At 36.4% G+C, this 19,016-nt stretch overlaps 2 protein-coding genes across 9 annotated transcripts in view; one reads left to right on the forward strand and one right to left on the reverse strand.

The window, feature by feature from the left end:
• The first annotated feature begins 283 nt into the window (after positions 1-283).
• The window catches only part of LOC110772695 (uncharacterized), a 35,236-nt gene continuing 16,503 nt past the window's right edge, over positions 284-19,016 (forward strand). The window contains exons 1-4 of one of the 4 annotated variants that reach the window (XR_015833527.1): positions 284-581; positions 747-958; positions 3,015-6,541; positions 8,967-9,085. The gene's annotated coding sequence lies outside the window, so the exon portion shown is untranslated. Of the gene's footprint in view, positions 582-746; positions 959-3,014; positions 6,542-8,966; positions 9,086-19,016 lie in introns of those variants that run through there. The other 3 variants (XM_088248048.1, XM_088248047.1, XM_088248049.1) reach the window with 3 other exon arrangements.
• Positions 6,750-15,503, reverse strand: LOC110772693 (uncharacterized). Of its 5 annotated transcripts, XM_088248046.1 has the most exons (11): positions 15,112-15,503; positions 13,412-13,464; positions 13,146-13,230; positions 12,520-12,612; positions 11,637-11,721; positions 11,381-11,453; positions 8,864-9,298; positions 7,819-8,082; positions 7,273-7,594; positions 7,164-7,196; positions 6,750-7,081 (listed from the first exon to the last, which is right to left on the reverse strand). In XM_088248046.1, the coding sequence occupies exons 7-11, from the start codon at positions 9,292-9,294 to the stop codon at positions 6,974-6,976; spliced, it is 1,158 nt and encodes a 385-aa protein (XP_088104172.1). In that variant the 5' UTR covers positions 9,295-9,298; positions 11,381-11,453; positions 11,637-11,721; positions 12,520-12,612; positions 13,146-13,230; positions 13,412-13,464; positions 15,112-15,503; the 3' UTR covers positions 6,750-6,973. The 5 variants fall into 5 exon arrangements, with proteins under 5 accessions (XP_088104172.1, XP_088104169.1, XP_088104171.1 ...); XM_088248043.1 differs by lacking the exon at positions 13,412-13,464; XM_088248045.1 differs by lacking the exon at positions 12,520-12,612.

Genomic DNA, 19,016 nt, shown 5'->3' on the forward strand with positions numbered 1-19,016 from the left:
CCAAAAGTGACTTTTAGCCTAGATACAAAGAAGGGATGTCTCAATCTTTTTTCGTTGCGGTACAAGGGCGATTTTCATTTTTCAAACTTTTTTAGGCTGATGTCAGCATTTAATTAACAGTCAAATAAGAGAAGGAGTTATTTGGAATATTTTCAAAACCTCAAGGAGCTATGTGAAAATGAAAAATATATCAGGGATTTTAAGTAAAACTTGCATAGAATAAACAATCATAGCTCAACCCCACGACTGAAACGCTTTATAGTAATATGGCCTCTCTTCGGTTAGGAGGATAGCTTCTAACTTGCATTCGAAGTTTTTGATAAACTTGTACATTACAGATCTTTAACCAATCACGTTCCGTCGAGTGTGATAATTTTCTCGAAACATGATTTGTTAGAGATATGAAATTTGTGCAATATATTTTCATTCGCTTTGCTATTCCATGAAGTTCTCTTGAAGTTGCCATATATTTCCTATGCGTGTGCTCAAACATTGACTGAACAACCACCTAACAAACCCATGGAGACGAATTAGCAGTCGACCCGTGCAATCATTCAACAAGAGAGTGCTCTTTCTTTAAGGTTTTTTTTCTCTTGTTGATCTATTTCATCGTCATTTCATCTTTTCTGTGCTCTTGGATTGAGATTGCACAAGAGAGTGCTCTTCCTTTAAGTTTTTTTTTTTTTTTCTTGTTGATCTATTTCATCGTCATTTCATCTTTTCTGTGCTCTTGGATTGGATCTCAGGTTCATCATATATCCTATACTAACTCATGCGAGGAACCAAAAGTATCTGTATGAAGGTAGAATTTTCTTGTCGACTTCTTTCGTTCTGTGCAGGAAGGCGTCGGGACAACGTATCCAAAATTATTTGTATTAAGGTAGAATTTTCTTGGATATGGCACCCGCTGGTTTCGAACGCAGCTTAAAGACCACAATCTTGATCTCTCCTCCACCTGGTCTGTCGCAATTTCTCCTTGTCAATTTGGTATCTGTATTTTATTTAGGACAATTGTCCATTTATTTAGGACAATGCTTGGCTCCTGATGTATCAGGAGCCATTCCTCCTCAACCATGACGTGGGCTTCTTAAAAAACCAACACGTTTTTTTTTTTTTTTCCCTTCCTCTCTCCTCTTCCCCCAACCTTTTGGCTGGTTTTAACTGCTGACTCCCCAAAGGCACCGCCACCCCTGTTCCAAATCCACCCTCATCACCAACCTCGCCATGTAAACCTCCGGTCAATTTTGGAGCCCAAGACCCTGGATTGAAATCATTATGTGCTTTCAATTGTTTTTGAATTTGCAGCCAGAGCAGAAGTGATGGAGAAATGAGAGAGAGAGAGAGAGAGAGAGAAGAAAAAAGAAATTCGGTGGGCTGCCTTATCAGTTCAGTGGCCTGCCTTATCGGTTCATTGGTTTTTGAATTTTCTTGATGGGTTATAAGAAGACGAAAGAAAAAGGCCAAGGATCAGAAGCAGAGATTGCAAGATTGAAGAGGGTGAGGGCGGAGTCGGTTAGAGATCTTAGAATATTGCTCATGATAGATGAACAACAACCCACATATATAAGATGATGAACAATAAAAAAAGATAAAGTGAGAGGCTTTTGGAGACGGCGAGGTTGGTGATGAGGGTGGATTCGGAACAAGGGTGGCTGTGCCTTTGGGGAGCTGCGGTTAAAACCAGCCAAAAGGTTGGGGGAAGAGGAAAGAGGATTAAAAAAAAAAAACACACGTGTTGGTTTTTTAAGAAGCCCACGTCATGGTTGAGGAGGAATGGGTCGTCATACATCAGGAGCCAAGCGTTGTCTTTTTATTTATATGGTATGTTGATTTAACGAGAAGGTTCAGTTTGGGGTTACGTTGCTTTAAAAAGAAGCAGCTTATTTTAAAATTTTTGAACCCAAAGCTGTTTGGTAAAACAAGACAAAGCTGCGTTTTTTCAAAATTGGGGGTCATTGGCAGCAGATTTCGGAAGCAGCTGGAGGGGTACTTTTAAAAGCTGCTGTGGATGGAAGGAAGCATGCGAAGGTTTTAATGAATATTTCGATATACCCGTATTGTCCTCATTTGTTTTCGAAAATGACGCGATTTACCCTTATCATTTTTCACAAACAGAATTGAAACTCCCTCACCCGTTCAGAATCACACACCCACCCAGCCCCTCCAACACCACAAACTCACCCACCTCGCCATAACCTCCCTCCCCCGTGAGATGCAGATCTAAGAAATTTGTTCAGATTCTGGGATGTGGCTGTGTTTATGGCAGGATTTTTGGGTTGGGTGGGAGAGAGAGAGAGAGAGAGAGAGAGAGAGAGAGAAGGGTGGTGGCGTGGTGGTTGTTTTCATGTGGGGCTGGCGGGGGGAAGGGGGTGGGTGTGGGTGTGGGTGTGGTGAGTAGGGGGTGGGGTGGGGGAGGGATGTAGAACTGGCCTCTGCAGTGGCGTGAGAGGAAAGGAGGGAGTTGGAGAGAGAGAGAGAGAGAGAGAGAAGAGAGAGAGGGGTGGTGGGGCTGTGGACTTTTTTGGTGATGTTTCGGATGTTGCTGTGGGCTCCGTTGCTGGAGCTGGATGGAAGAGTTGGTTATATATATATATATGTTTCGTAAAAAATATATATATTCCTTTACTTGATCAAAGAAATTATCATATATATAATATATAATTTAATAAACTTACACATATTGCTACTATTTTTACTATATAAAGCCCTTTTATTACTGAATATATACATATAATTTTTTTATACATATTTACACAAATCCCTTTTATTTATTATTGTGATGTATCTTTTACATTTGTTATTCTTAACCTACATAATAATATATAAACCCCTTTTATTACTTGCATATTATTCATTTTCTAAAGTTTCATCACAAATTTCCATGCTTTTCTACCACTTTCCATCATTTTTATTCCATTTTTATCGATATTTCCAAAACCATAGATATTTAAATCCTTGGTTAGAACGTATATGCAAGGCTCCATACCTACCAGCTTGCTTACACTTTTTGATAGGTTGGCACACCAAGATGTTTGATCCGCCACTGCAGAAGGGTGGGAAGGAAAAGGGGGAAGCTTTCATTCATCCTGTTTGTTTATCATCATTTAATTTCTTACAGATATATGGAATATAATTTTAGGAATTTCAAAATATTTCAAGTGATGTATTTTGTGTATCTTCAATTCTACCTCGTAATTCAATCCAATCCTATTCACAAAATGGCCCAAATTGTTTTTACATTGTTTCTCTTCTTTGAGGGATTCAGTCTTTTTACCTATTACTTAGCTGTTGGTATATTCTTAATTTAGCTTTTGATATATCAGTTATGAGCTAATTATTTGCTTCTTGTATCTTGTGAGAACTTTGCAGGAAGTAGTAGTGTATTTTGGGGAATTTGAAACTGCAAAGAGAAACATGCAGCACATAGCACCAATACCATACCATTAGTTACTTTTACAAACTAATGGTATATTTGGTATCTGTATTTTATTTATATGGTATATTGATTTAAAGAGAAGGTTCAGTTTGGGGTTGCGGTGCTTTAAAAAGAAGCAGCTTATTTTAAAAATTATGAACCCAAAGCTGTTTGGTAAAACAAGACAAAGCTGCTTTTTTTTTCAAAATTAGGGCTCATTGGCAGCAGATTTCGGAAGCAGCTAGAGCGGTGCTTTTAAAAGCTGCTGTGGATGGAATCATGCGGAGGTTTTAAAAGCTGCTGTGGATGCATTTCGAAAATGACGCGATTTACCCTTATCATTTTTCACACACAGAATTGAAACTCCCTCCCCCGTTCAGAATCAGACACCCAGCCAGCCCCACCAACACCATAAACTCACCCACCTCGCCATAACCTCCCTCCCCCGTGAGATGCAGATCTAAGAAATTTGTTAAGATTCTGGGATGCGGCTGTGTTTATGGCAGGATTTTTGGGTTGGGTGGAAGAGAGAGAGAAAGAGAAAGGTGGTGGTGTGGTGGCGGTTTTCATGTGAAGCTGGCGCGGGGAAGGCGGTGGGGTGGGGGAGGGATGTAGAACTGGCCTGTGCAGTGGCGTGAGAGGAAAGGAGGGAGTTGGAGAGAGAGAGAGATAGAGAGAGAGAGGGGTTGTGGGGCTGTGGACTTTTTGGTGATGTTTCGGATGCTGCAGTGGCCTACGTTGCTGGAGCTGGATGGGAGAGTTGTTTTTAATTTTTTTTGTTCTTTAAGATTTGTTTGTCTTAATTTTCAATTGATTTAAAAATTCCTTACTTATTTCTAATATATATATATATATATATATATATATATATATATATATATATATATTCCTTTACTTTATCAAAGAAATTATCATATATATAATATATAATTTAATAAACTTACACATATTGCTAATATTTTTACTATATATAAAGCCCTTTTATTACTGAATATATACATATAATTTTGTTATATATTTACATAAATCTCTCTTATTTATTATTATTATGTATCTTTACATTTGTTATTCTTAACCTACATAATAATATATAAACCCCTCTTATTACTTGCATTTTAAGTTATAGTGTTTGTTAGCTCGCACTATGCTCAACTTAAATCACTCAAACTCATCATACAATGTAGGGGTGGGCATCAAAACCAGAATACCGAAACCGTCCTGAAATCGTGTCAGTCTCGTGTCGTCCCATTTAGTGTTGAAGTGTAAACGGGATGATACCATGTTATCCCATTATTGTTTGGCACAACACCGGTTCTAGATTTGTGATCCTGTTTGGTGCTATACCGTACCGAACAGTACCAGGTATATAATAAACCCCAATTTCAAATTCCTCCTCTCCCACGAACATTTCGACTCCAGCTTTGTTTCCTCTGTCTCCCTTCTCTTCTCCTTTCCTTACCTCTATTCTCCTCCTCCTCCTCCTCCTCCTCCTCTCTCTCTCTCTCTCTCTCTCTCTCTCTCTCTCCAAAGTGTATAAAATCGGTGGAAAAGGAAAGCCACAAAGTTTGTCCGAGTTTTTGTGTAGAAAAATCAGGGGGTTGAAGATCGTATTGTTGGTACCGGAGCTTTGGGAGGCGGCATCTTCTTCAAACCTGTTTCCCTCTGCTACCGCTATTTTAGTCCGATCTCAGGTATTCATATATGAAAAGTTGTTTTGGTTTGCAATAATTTGTTTTCAAAATTGAGAAATTGTTTTTATTTTGGTTTTGTGTTTATAGAAATTGTTCTGATTGAATTTGGGAATTTGGAATGGTAAGAGGCCCCGAAACTCATCTTTGTCTTTGTTTGTACTTAATTTGGCTTGATTTGTTTTGTAAAAGCCTATGTGAAATTTCCATTTCTTGCTTTGTAATTTGACAAGTCTTGAATTTGAACTCTTGATTGATTGTTTGTTTTGTTTGTATTAGGCATGATTTGTTGTAAAAGTCTATGTGAGATTTGATTTCCATTTCTTGGTTGGTCTTGAATCAAGACTCTTGATTGTTTGTTTTGTTGTATTAGGCTTGATTTGTGAAAGCCAATGTGAATGTATTCAATGTATCGTATAATTTGGCAAGTCTTGAACAAGACTCTTGAATCTTGATTGTTTGTAAACTTTGTATCAGACTTGATTTATAAAAATTGCAAGATTTCTGAATTTTTGCAAGATTTTTTACGGTATCAACATTGATACTGAATCATACCGGTCTCGTTTGGGTCTGGTATGGTTTGAACATGTTCTCAAAAACTCTCATCCCGTGTCATCCCATCTCGATTTCCCTATCCGGGATTGACACCGGAATAACCTCCATCCCGTTTCATTCCATACCGTGCCCACCCCTAATACAATGCATTTTTCTCAAAAAATAGTGTCAAAACAATAGATAATTGACTAATTGAACATCTTCTAAAGTTTCATCACAAATCTCCATGTTTTTCTACCACTTTCCGTCATTTTTATTCGATTTTTATCGATATCGATATTTTGTGTTTTTAGACCACCAATATTTCCAAAACCCTTAGATATTTAAATCCTTGGTTAGAACGTATATGCAAGGCTCCATACCCACCAGCTTACTTACACTTTTTAATTGGTTGGCACACCAAGATGTTTGATCTGCCATTGCAGGAGGGTGGGACGGAAAAGGGGGAAGCTTTCATTCATCCAGTTTGTTTATAATCTTTTAATTTCTTACAGATATGGAATATAATTTTAGGAATTTCAAAATATTTCAAGTGATGTATTTTGTGCATCTTCAATTCTACCTCATAATTCAATCCAATCTTATTCACAAAATGGCCCAAATTGTTTTTACACTTAACCCAAGCACGTTTCGGAGATAACATATATACATACATGCTGCTATACGATTGTTTCTCTTCTTTGAGGGATTCAGTCTTTTTACCTATGAGCTAATTATTTGCTTCTTGTCTTCTGAGAACTTTGCAGGAAGTAGTGTATTTTGGGGAATTTGACACTGCAAAGAGAAACATGCAGCACATAGCACCAATACCATACCATTAGTTACTTTTACAAACTACACCAACTTGAAGCGTAAATCAACCACCACAATGGCTATTGGCTAGGTAAGTTCCAAGTCAACCTATTTCGTGTTAGCATGGTACAACTTATAGTTGCATGGTACAATAATAATACAGTAATTACTTGGGCTTAATTTGTAGCTGGTTTGTGAGTATAGGATATACCAATAAATGATATGTAATACTACTTCACTCAGAAAAATAAAAAAAAAATTAAATAGAGCAACGCAATATGAAATTCAACACCCAAAACTGAAAATGATAGAAATTACTAGAAAATGAAAGAGCCGTACGCAAATTACAGTAAACCACTCAACTAAACAAAGTCTTAAGCTGATAGATTTCTTAACAGAGTCTACAGGTCCAAAAGTTGAAGCTCTATTGTATGTGTTTGTGACATTGGATCTGGAGTATGAATTCGGAGAATACAAAATAATACGTTTACCAGATTGGAAGCTCTCTATGTATCGCATCCTCTCAAATTACAGCATTTATGTCAATGCCCTTATAAAGCATGTAATTGAATAACTCTAGGGGCACTTCTGGGAAGAAGTGAGCGAGCGTATTCACTATTTCCTCTATTGTCTGCAAAAATTGAATACAAACATGTTTTAGAGAATAATAATATTTAAAAAATCTAAAAATCAAATTTAGGTCATGTTAATACCAAAACTGCATCTGCTGCTATTTTCTCTGGTTTCTGCAATAATTGAATAATAATAAACGTTAGAGTAGTTTAACATAAATTAAAAAGCACTTTCAGGTCATGTGTATACCGCATTTTCCTTCTCGAGGGCCTCGTAGATATAATCATTAACATGAACGAGTGCATGTCTGAAAAACATGAGTGCTCCTAGCGCATTTGGGTCGTATACAACTCGTGGATAACTGTAAACCTTAGAGAAAGCAAAGGCACCGCGAAAAGTTCCAGAAACAATTTTACCAAAGTCAACCTTTTCTCTCGCTATAACCTTTTTGTAATCCTTTTTCCAACCTTTTTTCTCAATGTCAAGATGTGTATAGAGATGGATTATAAACATGGCTCCTTCGTTAGACGATAACAGTAGGGGATGCCACTGTAGTTGCTTAAAATAGAACCTGCACTTAATGAAAGAGAGTAAGAGATGAGAATATTGGCTTTCCAAGTAATTCACACTACATATTTCGTGTGCCCTGATTTGGGTTTTTATATTGAACATGTTTAAGTTGAACTAAGTCTGCATTTCTTTTTATGTTGTATTATTTCATCTGTGGGTGTGTGAATTGGCTTTCTTAATGCATGACCCTATACGAATAAAATAAGTTATCAGGAGCTTGCTTACCAAGGTATGCAATATTCTATCATTTTGAGAAAATGCTTTGACGCCAGGGGACAAGTAGCTTCCCAAGCATCAATCATTTTTGATGCTAATGTTCGAAATTGTTCGCGATAGCTTGGCATGGCTGGGTTGTATTTATGTGGGGTATCCAAAATCTCAACCTCCAGATTCTCAGCCTCATTGCCAATAACTAAGATATTTTCACCAGTCAAGGGCCCATGTGTTATGCCTTTAGACCCCAAATGAGCAACTTTCCCTGTGAGACTTCTGAAAAGGGAATAAGGTTAATAATAGCATTAAATGAAAGGGGAATGCTAGCAACCTTCTCTTTAACTTTCTCCTTTGAACCTTCTCCCTTTTCCTCATGACATGCGTCACTTTTCTTACACTTAACACAATGTCATCAATGGTGTCATTTATGCATCACACAAGATAATTTTTGTTTCCAAGTTTACCCTTATTAAATGTATTGATTTTCTTTTACAACTTTCTTACCACCTTATTAAAAAAAATTAAAAAATTAATGCTATGCTAGGACAGAAATTTTTTTCTTTAAGCATGAAAGAAGTTCATGCTATGCTAGGACAGAAATTTATGATCATAGTCTGTATCCTTTGGAAAAACGAAAAGCCTTTTTTATAAAAAAAAACCTACGCTGTTCTTATTTAATTTTGTAATATGGTGGAAAGAAAGTTATTCTAGGACTGAAGATTTTATTAGCAACGTATGCATTGTTTGGAAAAACAAAAAGTAAGCACTTTTTTATATATAAAAAAACCTATGTTTTTTTGTATTTTATTTTGTAATAACGTGGAAAAAAAGTTGTAAAATACTAGCTTGTTGTAAAAAAAAAAAATCTAACACATTTAATAAGGGTAAACTTGGTAAACAAAAATTAGCTTTGTGTGATGCATTGATGACATGGTTTTAAGAGTAAGGAAAGTGACACATGTCATGAGAAAAAGGGAGAAGGTTCTAGAAGGTTGCTAGCATTCCCCTAAATAAAATTTCATATATAATAGAAAAGTTAATGGTAAATGCAACTGACCTAAGTATGTTTTGACTCCCACGCTTGAACTGCTCCTCATCCCATTGATAACAATTCTCCAAGAACTCTTTTAAGAGACATTCAGCGTACAATCGTTGTGCAGGTGCTGGAGCAGCAGTTGTGTTGGCCACTGATGGACTTGCCACATAAGCAGCAGCTGTCTGTGCCGATGAGGATGACCCTTGTTGTGCTGATAAAGGACCAGGATCAGCTTGCAGTACAGGTTTGAAAAGACTTACCCATGTACGTTCCGTTGAAGTAGCAGCTATCTGTGCTGATAAAGGACCAGGATCAGCTTGCAGAGCTACTGGCTTGGCACATGCTGCTGATACACCAGTATGTGGATCTCGTTGTGCCGATGATAATGGGCCTTGTGCTGAAGAAGGATTGGCACACATCGATGCTTTGTTTCTTGACCTCTTGTTGGCCATTAATCTGAGGTAAAGGTACGTCGTATCATATTAGTACTAGATATATAATAATTTAATAATAAACAAAAGAAAAACATGCAAACATGTTCACCAATTTAGTTAAACCTGTCAAACAGAATAAGTGGTTTGCTTGAAAACTAAACCGTTCCATAAGAGTAAATCAAGATCTTCTAGTAGTTGTTTCTACCAAATTTACATCTTTATTAAGTTTTGTTTAGGCGTGATTAAGCTTTCTTGGAACTTCAATTTTTGCTCACTGAATATAAATATAAGGAGCTGGTTGAAGCCCATGAAACCTAACTGAGCCCCACAAAACAAGTTTTGTTTTGTCATTCTCTAGGGAGGGGAGGGGGAAGTATTATATTTGGTTACCTCAAAATTTTCTATTACGTGAATCGAACCCGGTTGACTTAAGGGGTGGGGGAGATTTTGGCCCACACACCATGGTGCCACCCCATGTGCTAACACAAAACAATTTTACAAAAAAAAAATATAGCATGTAAATTATAAGAGATAAAAATTTAGAGCACAGGCTGAAAGGATTTGATGTGACGTCATTTCCCATGTCATTTCCTAAGCGATGGGAAATTGAAGAATTCCTTCGCTCTCCCATGTTTGGTAATCCTAAGAAGATATCTAGGAAAGACCAATTTATTTTGGGAAAAAAAAATTAAAAGACGCACAATTATTTCAAATCAACTCAGATAATTGCAAAAAATTTAAATCACAACAATCAAAATCAGCCACTCCAGCAAGAATTCCTTCGGTCTCACAGCAAGACTTTCAGTCCCTTTATCAGATGCTCCAATTTCAATTTCTTGCACTCGGAACAGTAGCAGATACAGAGACATTGAAGCAGCTCCACATAGAGAGAGAGAGAGAGAGAGAGAGAGAGAGAGAGTGGGAAGTAGAAGGAAGAAGAAAAGATGAGAGAGATAAGAGAGGGAGAGATGGAGGTGGGTGCTTTCTCTATAAAAGGGGAGAGATAAGAGGTAGTAGTAGTATAGATGAGAGGGGGGTAGGTTTAGGGTTTAGGGTGATTTAATAATTGACGGGCTTAATATATTTTGAGGACATTGGACATTGGGCTTTAAGTTGGGCTTAATATATTTGAAGGAGATTGGGCTTAATATATAAAAATAGTTGGTTTAAATACATAAAAAGTTGGCTTAATATATTTAATAACTGATATTGTTTTTTATTTTGTCTTGGGGGTAGAATGTGAAATTCAAACTCTGTTGGGTGTGATATGTTTTTTAGTAGAACTAGAAGCTCCCTATGACTAAGCCCTCCAAAGTCCCCTTTCCGATCCATTCAAATGAGTCCCCTGCTAGTGCTCCCGACTTTTTTTGTACGATTTTCAGTCAGGTTTTGACTTTTTTGGTCAATTCTATTTTTTTCGGTTACTTTCCATTCAATTATTCGATTTGTTCGGTTCGATTTTTATGGCCACCCACTACCTCTACATACAAAAAGAGACTCATAGAATAGAACCATATATATAATACTGTGTGGCCCCAATATTATATGTGACGCATTCGACAGGTTCTAGGTTCCAAGTTCCAAGTACTAAATAAATATTACTAAATAAGTGGCCAAAGGAAGCTTAAAAAGGGCTACTGTGTGGCCCATCCACGTGGGAACTGATCAAGAATTCAATGTATTTTCTCCTTTTTCGATTTGTTAACAAAATATTATATTTAGAATAATGGCATTCATCTCTTTCACAACCCACTTTCTTTATTTCTTATTGGGTAAATTCTTCTTCACTGAACCGTTCAATCAGTTACAGTTATTTTTTTTTCTTTGCAGTTTAGCAACAACTTTTTAGACAAATGCCAGTCAAAGCAGCCATGCCAGGTTCCCCAGCCTTTTGCTTATCATCAGCAGAAAATTAATTGATTAAGTTATGCACCAGAAATTAAGAAATGAAAATAAAGAGAGAAAGGGTGTAAAAGAAAAGCATTATGAGTATCAAGCAATACGTAGCACAATAGAGGTGAAGTGGAGGACAACCAAGAGGCTAATATCACAAAAGAATTGGTGATTCAAAAGAAAATTTCATGACTAGTTTGTGGAGATTTACCTTGAGAGTGAAATTCACTGCATGAACTGAGAAACGATTGAGGAATGCGAGCAGTGCTGGAGAGATATTAAGACTGCCATACACCAAATTTATGAACAAAAAAAAATTGTGAATAAATTCATGACAAACCAATGATGTATAAACAAAAGTAATAAGTAATGGCAAATATCAAAGGGTGTTTTGTTTCTTTTAATTTTTTCTCCTTTCACACATGGGTGTTACAAAAAGACAGATATAGAAAGAAGAAATTACTGACCCAAAATTGTATTCTCACAGACACAGCAACCCAGAGAAGTGATGCCATGGCTTTGTTATGCAACTATCAGCGCTAAACTGAACACCTGGTAGCACAGTAGTAAGATAGAAAAGTTTCTTTGAGATAACCCAGAACTGAAATCTCAAGAAAAATTCAAATGAAATTAAACAGAAAGAGCATAAGTAATCAAAGAAAATGTATCAGAAATAATAAAATAAACTGTATTAGGAACAAATATTAGAGCAGTTTCATACATTTCATTTGAAGAACAAATCTAACTTGCTAAATTTGTCTTAAGTATCTCAGACTTGCAAGGCTCAGCCCACAGATCTAAACTTAGATCTACAAAAAGAGAGAGGAGAAAACTGGAGCAAGAAAAGCAAACATCACCAGAGAAAGAGAAGGAAAAGAGAAAAGGAAGAAAAAGAGAAAGGATGAAGCAAGAAAGAAAAGTGGGAGAGTTTGTGATGAAGTCCAACGGCCAATATGGAATTTGACCAATGTTTTCGGAGGAACTGTAACAATTAAGCCTAAAACCAAGAAATCATAGGAAAATTGTAAGGAAAATATCATATACAATGGTTTTAAGAGCATTACCTCATCAGATTGATTCAATTCCAACTAATTTGACATGTTACTTGGCAATAAGTTTTTATTTGAATGTGCAATCTAGATTCATATCACATAACATGTCAAACCACTATTGATTTGGCTACATAATATTAATCATTTTATAGATATAACAGTTGCTTCGTGTACATACAATTCCTTGAATTAATTATACATTCCTAACCAAAGTGGGAGGCACACACAAAAAGTAACTGTGACTTCCTAAAATCATAATTAATCATCTTAAATAGCAAGAAGGAAAAGAAAAGCTGACCAATGTTTTGAAGTCTACCCAATCCATTGGCACCAAAAATCAACTCCTTTTCATCATCATCACAACCAAATGTGAAAAAAGATCTCCAAATTTCTTCAGCAATCAAACAAAATCGGAACAAAGAAAGCAAAATATCATTTAAGGATTTCCTATTATGGGCTTCAATGGGTTAAATGTGAAAAAAGATCTCCAAATTTCTTCAGCAATCAAACAAAATCGGAACAAAGAAAGCAAAATATCATTTAAGGATTTCCTATTATGGGCTTCAATGGGTTGTTGAAGATGGATATATTATAAAGAATATCATCAACGGCTAATATCACAAAAGAATTGGTGATTCAAAAGAAAATTTCATGAATAGTTTGTGGATATTTAACTTGAAAGTGAAATTCACTTCATGAACTGAGAAACGATTGAGGAATGCGAGAAGTGCTGGGGAGATATTAAGACTGCCATAGACCAAATTTATGAAGAAAAAAAAATTGTGACAATAAATTCATGACAAACCAATGATGTATAAACACAAGTAATAAGTAATGGCAATTATCAAAGGGTGTTTTGATTCTTTTATTTTTTTGTTCTTTGAAACACGGGTGTTACAGATATTGAAAGAAGAAATGACTGACCCAAAATTGTATTCTCACAAACCCTTCAACCCAAAGAAGTGATGCCATGGCTTTGTTATGCAACTATCAGCGCTAAACTGAACACCTGGTAGCACAGTAGAACCAAGATTAAAAAGTCGAACTGAATTCTTTGGGATAACCCAGAACTGAAATCTCAAGAAAAATTCAAATGAAATTAAACAGAAAGAGCATAAGTAATCAAAGAAAATGTATCAGAAATAATAAAAGAAACTGTATTAGGAAATAATATTAGAGCAGTTTCGTACATTTCATTTGAAGAACAAATCTAACTTGCTCAACTTGTCTCAAGTACCTCGGACTAGCAAGGAAAAATACATCAGCCCACAGATCTAAACTTAGATCTACAAAAAGAGAGAGAAGGAGAAAACTAGAGCAAGAGAAGAAAACCACACCAGAGAAAGAGAAGGAAAAGAGAAAAGGAAGAAAAAGAGAAAGAATGAAGCAAGAAAGAAATGTAGGAGAGAGTTTGTGATGAAGTCCAAGGGCCAATATGGAATTTGACCAATGTTTTCGGAGGAACTGTAACAATTAAGCCTAAAACCAACAAATCATAGGAACAAATTTTTGAAAAAAAAACTGTATTATAATAAAAGAAACTGTATTAGGAACAAATATTAGAGCAGTTTTGTACATTTGATTTGAAGAGCAAATCTAACTTGTTGAACTTGTCTCAAATATCTCAGACTTGCAAGGAAAAATACATCAGCCCACAGATCTAAACTTAGATCTACAAGAAGAGAGAGAAGGAGAAAACTGAAGCAGAAGAAGAAAACCGCACCACCAGAGAAAGAGAAGGAAAAGAGAAGGAAGAAAAAGAGAGAGGATGAAGCAAGAAGAGAGAGAGAGAGAGAGATGGAGGTGACTGCTTTCCCTAGTATGGTTAGATCAAACATTCCAGCTCAGACATTCCAAAATCACAATGAAATTTAAAAACTTCAAAGTCACTCTAAAATCCAAATCAAACAAAAACAAAAACACTTTGATTAAATTACAACATATAATACAAAATCGCGTTCCCAGCTCAAATATTCATCCACCAACAATATCCTCAGTCAATTCTTCCAAGTTGGGTGCTAAAGTGAGATTTTCTACATTTCAAACTATAAGACTTTAGATGATTATAAAAAGAAATCCAGTAAAACAAAGAAATCCATATGTATCACATATCCTAATGTCTCTAGTCGACAAGCAGAATATTATAAGGGATTGAATTCTTAAGTAGCTAACATGCCAAACAAATCAAGGAGCATTCAGTGTTTAGTTCAAAAACAAGCATATTATCCATGTTACGGGGGAATGGTAAGAATATATGGTGCCACCTTGGAGTCTTGGACCACCAACTATCCCCATTTCCAGATTTAAACATATGAACAGCTAGCACAATGTAATGAATTTTTTTAGTACAGTGCAATTATAAGTAATTAACAGAAGAATGTGACAGATAAGATGCATTCCAGCAACATTCATACATGTATATAGATGCATTTACTCAAGGAGGTTAAAATGAAAAATTAAAGGACAAAAATGTAATAAATTTTCCTGAGACTCAAATCATGCATCACCATGAAGTCATAAACAGACAGATATACAATACATACATAACCTTCCCCAAGGGGAGCCATACCCCCCTGATAGGAGCTTCTTACAAGGGAGAGATAAAGCCATCAAATTAAGCAGTCAAGAGAACTCTAGTACCACCCAGGATATATAAATGCAAAGCATACATATGGTAACTATAACGGACGACACGAACCCGAGAGGATTCAGCCCAAAGCTTATGCAGAATTTTACGTTAGTCAAAACAGAAACAAAAACAAAAACAAAAACAAAGAAATCCAGCAAAATAGAAACAAAAAGATCAAGCAAAACAGAAAATTAATCACAACAGAGACAAAGAAATCCAAGAAACAAAAGATAAATAGAGAGATGAAGGGGGAGAAATAACCTGAGAGAGACAAATAGAGTGATTTCTGGTTCTTCACTCTTGAGAGTGCAGCGAAACAAAACTCAAAACCCCTTTTCTTTCTCTTCTCTCAGTCACAGCCTCCATGGACGACTCCAAGCTTTCTGCCAAGGTATCAGTGGATGATGATGATGGCGAGGATGATGCTGGGAATTCGAAATATGATGTTTTGGGGGCTGAGGATGTGGTCAGGGAGTCTTTTGTTACTGATAGGGATTTGAAGACTATTGGGGGTGAGGGTTCTGTGGAGAACTTGGGAACGAATAACCAGTGAGATCTTGGTTAAACTTGAGAATGCAGAGATGGAGAGACTGAGATTCAGAATTAGGTTAATGAGATGAGCAAGAGAACAAGTTTACTTTATATATGCGTGTGTTTTTCTAAGTTTCAACTTAAACGGGTTATTGGATTTTAAGAGGGTTGACACGAGCGGTGGCACGACTCATTTAATAAAATGGTATACTAGTGATTTGCCCCTGAACTTGTACATAACTTTCGATTTATCCCATATTCTCTTTTTTAAGAAAATTAAGAATATGAACTTCTTTTTTTCGTCAATTTTCCCCCTACCGTCTAAATCATTAAGCAACCCTATCACCAACCCCTCTCCCCCAGCTATATCTCATTCAGCAACCCCATCAACCCTAAACTCTAAAATCCTAGCCAAAACTCATCCCCACGAGAGATACATTCCAAGCCCCAACCGAAACCCATCGCTAGTAGAAATTCCAAAAAGGGCTGCGTTCTGAACAGATCCACAGAATTTGACCTGAAGTGCACTTGAAAAATTGAAATTAGCATAACAAAGATTGAGCTTTAGACCTTTGGACAAAAAGAAAAAGAAAAAGAAAGAACACTTCTTTCATGTTTCCAGTGATTGGATCACGGTAACAGGCAGCAAGAAGAGTTAAAGTGCAGTAGGTGATAAAGGAGAACAAGACCATCACAATAGGACCAGCAAGCCTTAATGGTGATCAATCATTCAAACTAGCATATTAACTTATAAGCATAATGAATAAGAACATGAACCATAATTGAAACTTGGAAACTAATCAAACTTGAGACTAAAGAAAAGAATTTACATAATGAAAAGTAAAGTGGAACTAAGAAAAACTTAAGGAAAATTTCAACACAAAAGATTTCATTACAACAATTGAAAACAAGAAAGAGAAACTAAGAGAATTTGAGGGAGAGAAGGGAAGGGAGCTCTAGAGAAGTGTTTGAGAGCTCCCCCCTTGGGGTGTGTTTACAAGCTTAGAGAACCTCCCTATTTATAGGCCTAAGGAAGTGAAAAATCTGAATTCAATATGGCTAATGCATACAACACTTGTTTTATAAAATTTGAAATGGTTGATGCACTTGTATTAGAAAATTTGAATTGGTTGATGCACTTCACCAATAAATCCCACCAGCAGCCCTAGCTCATCTTCATGTCACCATGACCAAGCTTCCAACCAGAAACAATAGCTCATCCTGAGGTCAGCATGACTAGCAACTTCAAGGGCTTACGAATTGGGCTTCCCTTAAGCAAATTAAGAATTTAAGCACTCAAACTTGAAGTTCAGAATGTCTTCTTTCCAGCATCATTTGGGCCAATCCAAGGTCGGAGGAGGAAGTTAAGGCCAAAACAAATTGCTAACTCATTTTGCGCGCTGATAAAATCCATCCTGAGCATGGCTCTGTGTTTGCTAGGTGACAGACTCCATATTTATCCAATGGGGCTGAATTTTGGATATGTTATAGTATACACCAATTGGAACAACTTTCATGAAGAATGCTGCCTCATCTGAGCTGTGTAGGTTGCTGAAACAAAGCTTGCAATATGACCTACGGAACTGGACTGGCAGGGGGCTGTAGCAAAAATGAGTTTGTCTTTAAGCACTTCTTCCCTTTATCCAAATCAGGCTTTAACATGCATGGATTACATCATTTCATATCCAAAGCCATCATTGTTACCTAAAGCTGAAAGATAAATACAAAAAGGATTAAAAGCACAAGTTTAACTCAAAAACATAACCAAATCATAAGCTAGAAGGGTACAAAATGATATACAATTATGAACCGATCAAATACCCCCAAACCTAGATTTTGCTAGTCCTCGAGCAAAACAACACAAAACAAAGTTAAAAACAAAACAAGAAGTTAACTAGACCACTTTCGTAGGTAACTCGATTGCATTGAGCGTATGCAACAAGCCTTTAAACCTCTAGGCATCCCTAGTAGGAGGAGTTGTGTCTCCTGAGGGTTTAACAGAAACGATACCCACAAACGTTTTACTAACTCTACAAAACAAAGTGGTTAGAAAACTTATTAAATTTGTTAGTCCTTAAGCAAAAATAAAAGAAACACAAAAACAAAAATAATTACAAAAACAAAACAAAATAAAAATAAAAATAAATAAATAAAAACTCAAAACAATCTTTCCGAACATTTTATGAAGAGAAATGACTCATGCACATGACTCAAAAGTTTAAAAGCTCAATTTTAGACATTATTTACAAGGCGGCAAAGTTCAAAACATAACATGTTCAAAGTGTATTAGTGTGATAGCCAAATGCAACAAATTCCCCAATCTTAGTTTTCACACAATTTCAAAAATCATACCAAGCACAAATGCAACTTCAAATCTCACCGAAGTTGTCCTCTCACAAATGAATCACTCAGAAGAGGGCTACAATGCAACACTCAATTATAAACATGAGATTAGAGTTAAATCATAAGGGACTTAACTCAAAATAGGAAGATGAAGAACTTGCATTAATATGATCTCAAGAAGGATGCCAAACACTTAAAAGTAGAAAAATGGATGCAATTCAACCACATGACATTTAAGATCAATTTAGGTCTTTAGTATAGGTTGTAATGGGGCCAAGGGTGTAAGGTGAGTAAGAAATGAAAGGTATGGATAATACAAAGTCCAAGGAACTCGCAATGTAAGAGCATAAAACAATTGTTTACAAGACTTCGAATCATCACGATTAGATTTTTTTTTCTTTTACATGATCAAAACTCCTTATACCTTCATTTACATTGATTCAAACTCCTTTCCAAACACCAAATTATTTTGAAGGCCCAAAAATGAATTTTCAAACAACCGCCACTTAATCACAACTTTCTCTTTTCTTTCACCAATTGTGTGATTTTTTTTTTCTTGATGTAATATCCCTTCCCAAACTTAGCTTGAAAAATACATCCAAACTTAGCTTGAAAAATAAATCCAAACTAAAGTGAAACCCGACCCACAATTTGTTTTCATTTCCAGCTTTTTATTATTATTTAGTTTTGTAAAAACAAACTATCGAACCGAGATTAGCAACACAAAGAGCGGGATTTTAACATGGGTCATGATGTCTCGGTTCAGTGTAAGGGACCAACAGACAGGGCGAGACACGTGTCGACGCATTGGCCATTGATTGACGACCTAACACTTCTGACTTCTCTCTCTGTCTCAGCTCTCTCTCACAGTTCTCTCTTCCTCTATGAGCGGTTTATCTCTCCATCGACGGTCAACGAGCAACACCACTCTCTTTCTCCCTTTGTCGCGAAAGCCATCTCATTCTCCCATCTCTCTTTTGTTAATAGCAAAACCCAGTGTAGGGGTCTTTTTCTTCTGGCAGCTATAAATGGGCTGGGCCACCGTAAGGAGCGATTTGGTGGAATTACCCCCTTGTGTCTGAGTTCGAAGATTAAGCCCCAAGAATGCTTCGAAAGGGTAGTATAGCCTTAGGAAACACCTCGGTTACCTTCACCAATGAAAATAACAATAACTTACAGATAAATTTTCTAGCTTGGCATGAGAGGCTTGTGGCAGGGAAGCAAAGTTGTCATGAGTTTAGCACTGAAGAGAAAGCTATGTGTTTCTGGGAAAAAAGGGAGGTATTAAGGTA

Source organism: Prunus avium, chromosome 2 (genome assembly GCF_965620075.1).
Source record: "Prunus avium chromosome 2, drPruAviu1.hap1.1, whole genome shotgun sequence".
Taxonomy (NCBI): Eukaryota; Viridiplantae; Streptophyta; class Magnoliopsida; order Rosales; family Rosaceae; genus Prunus; species Prunus avium.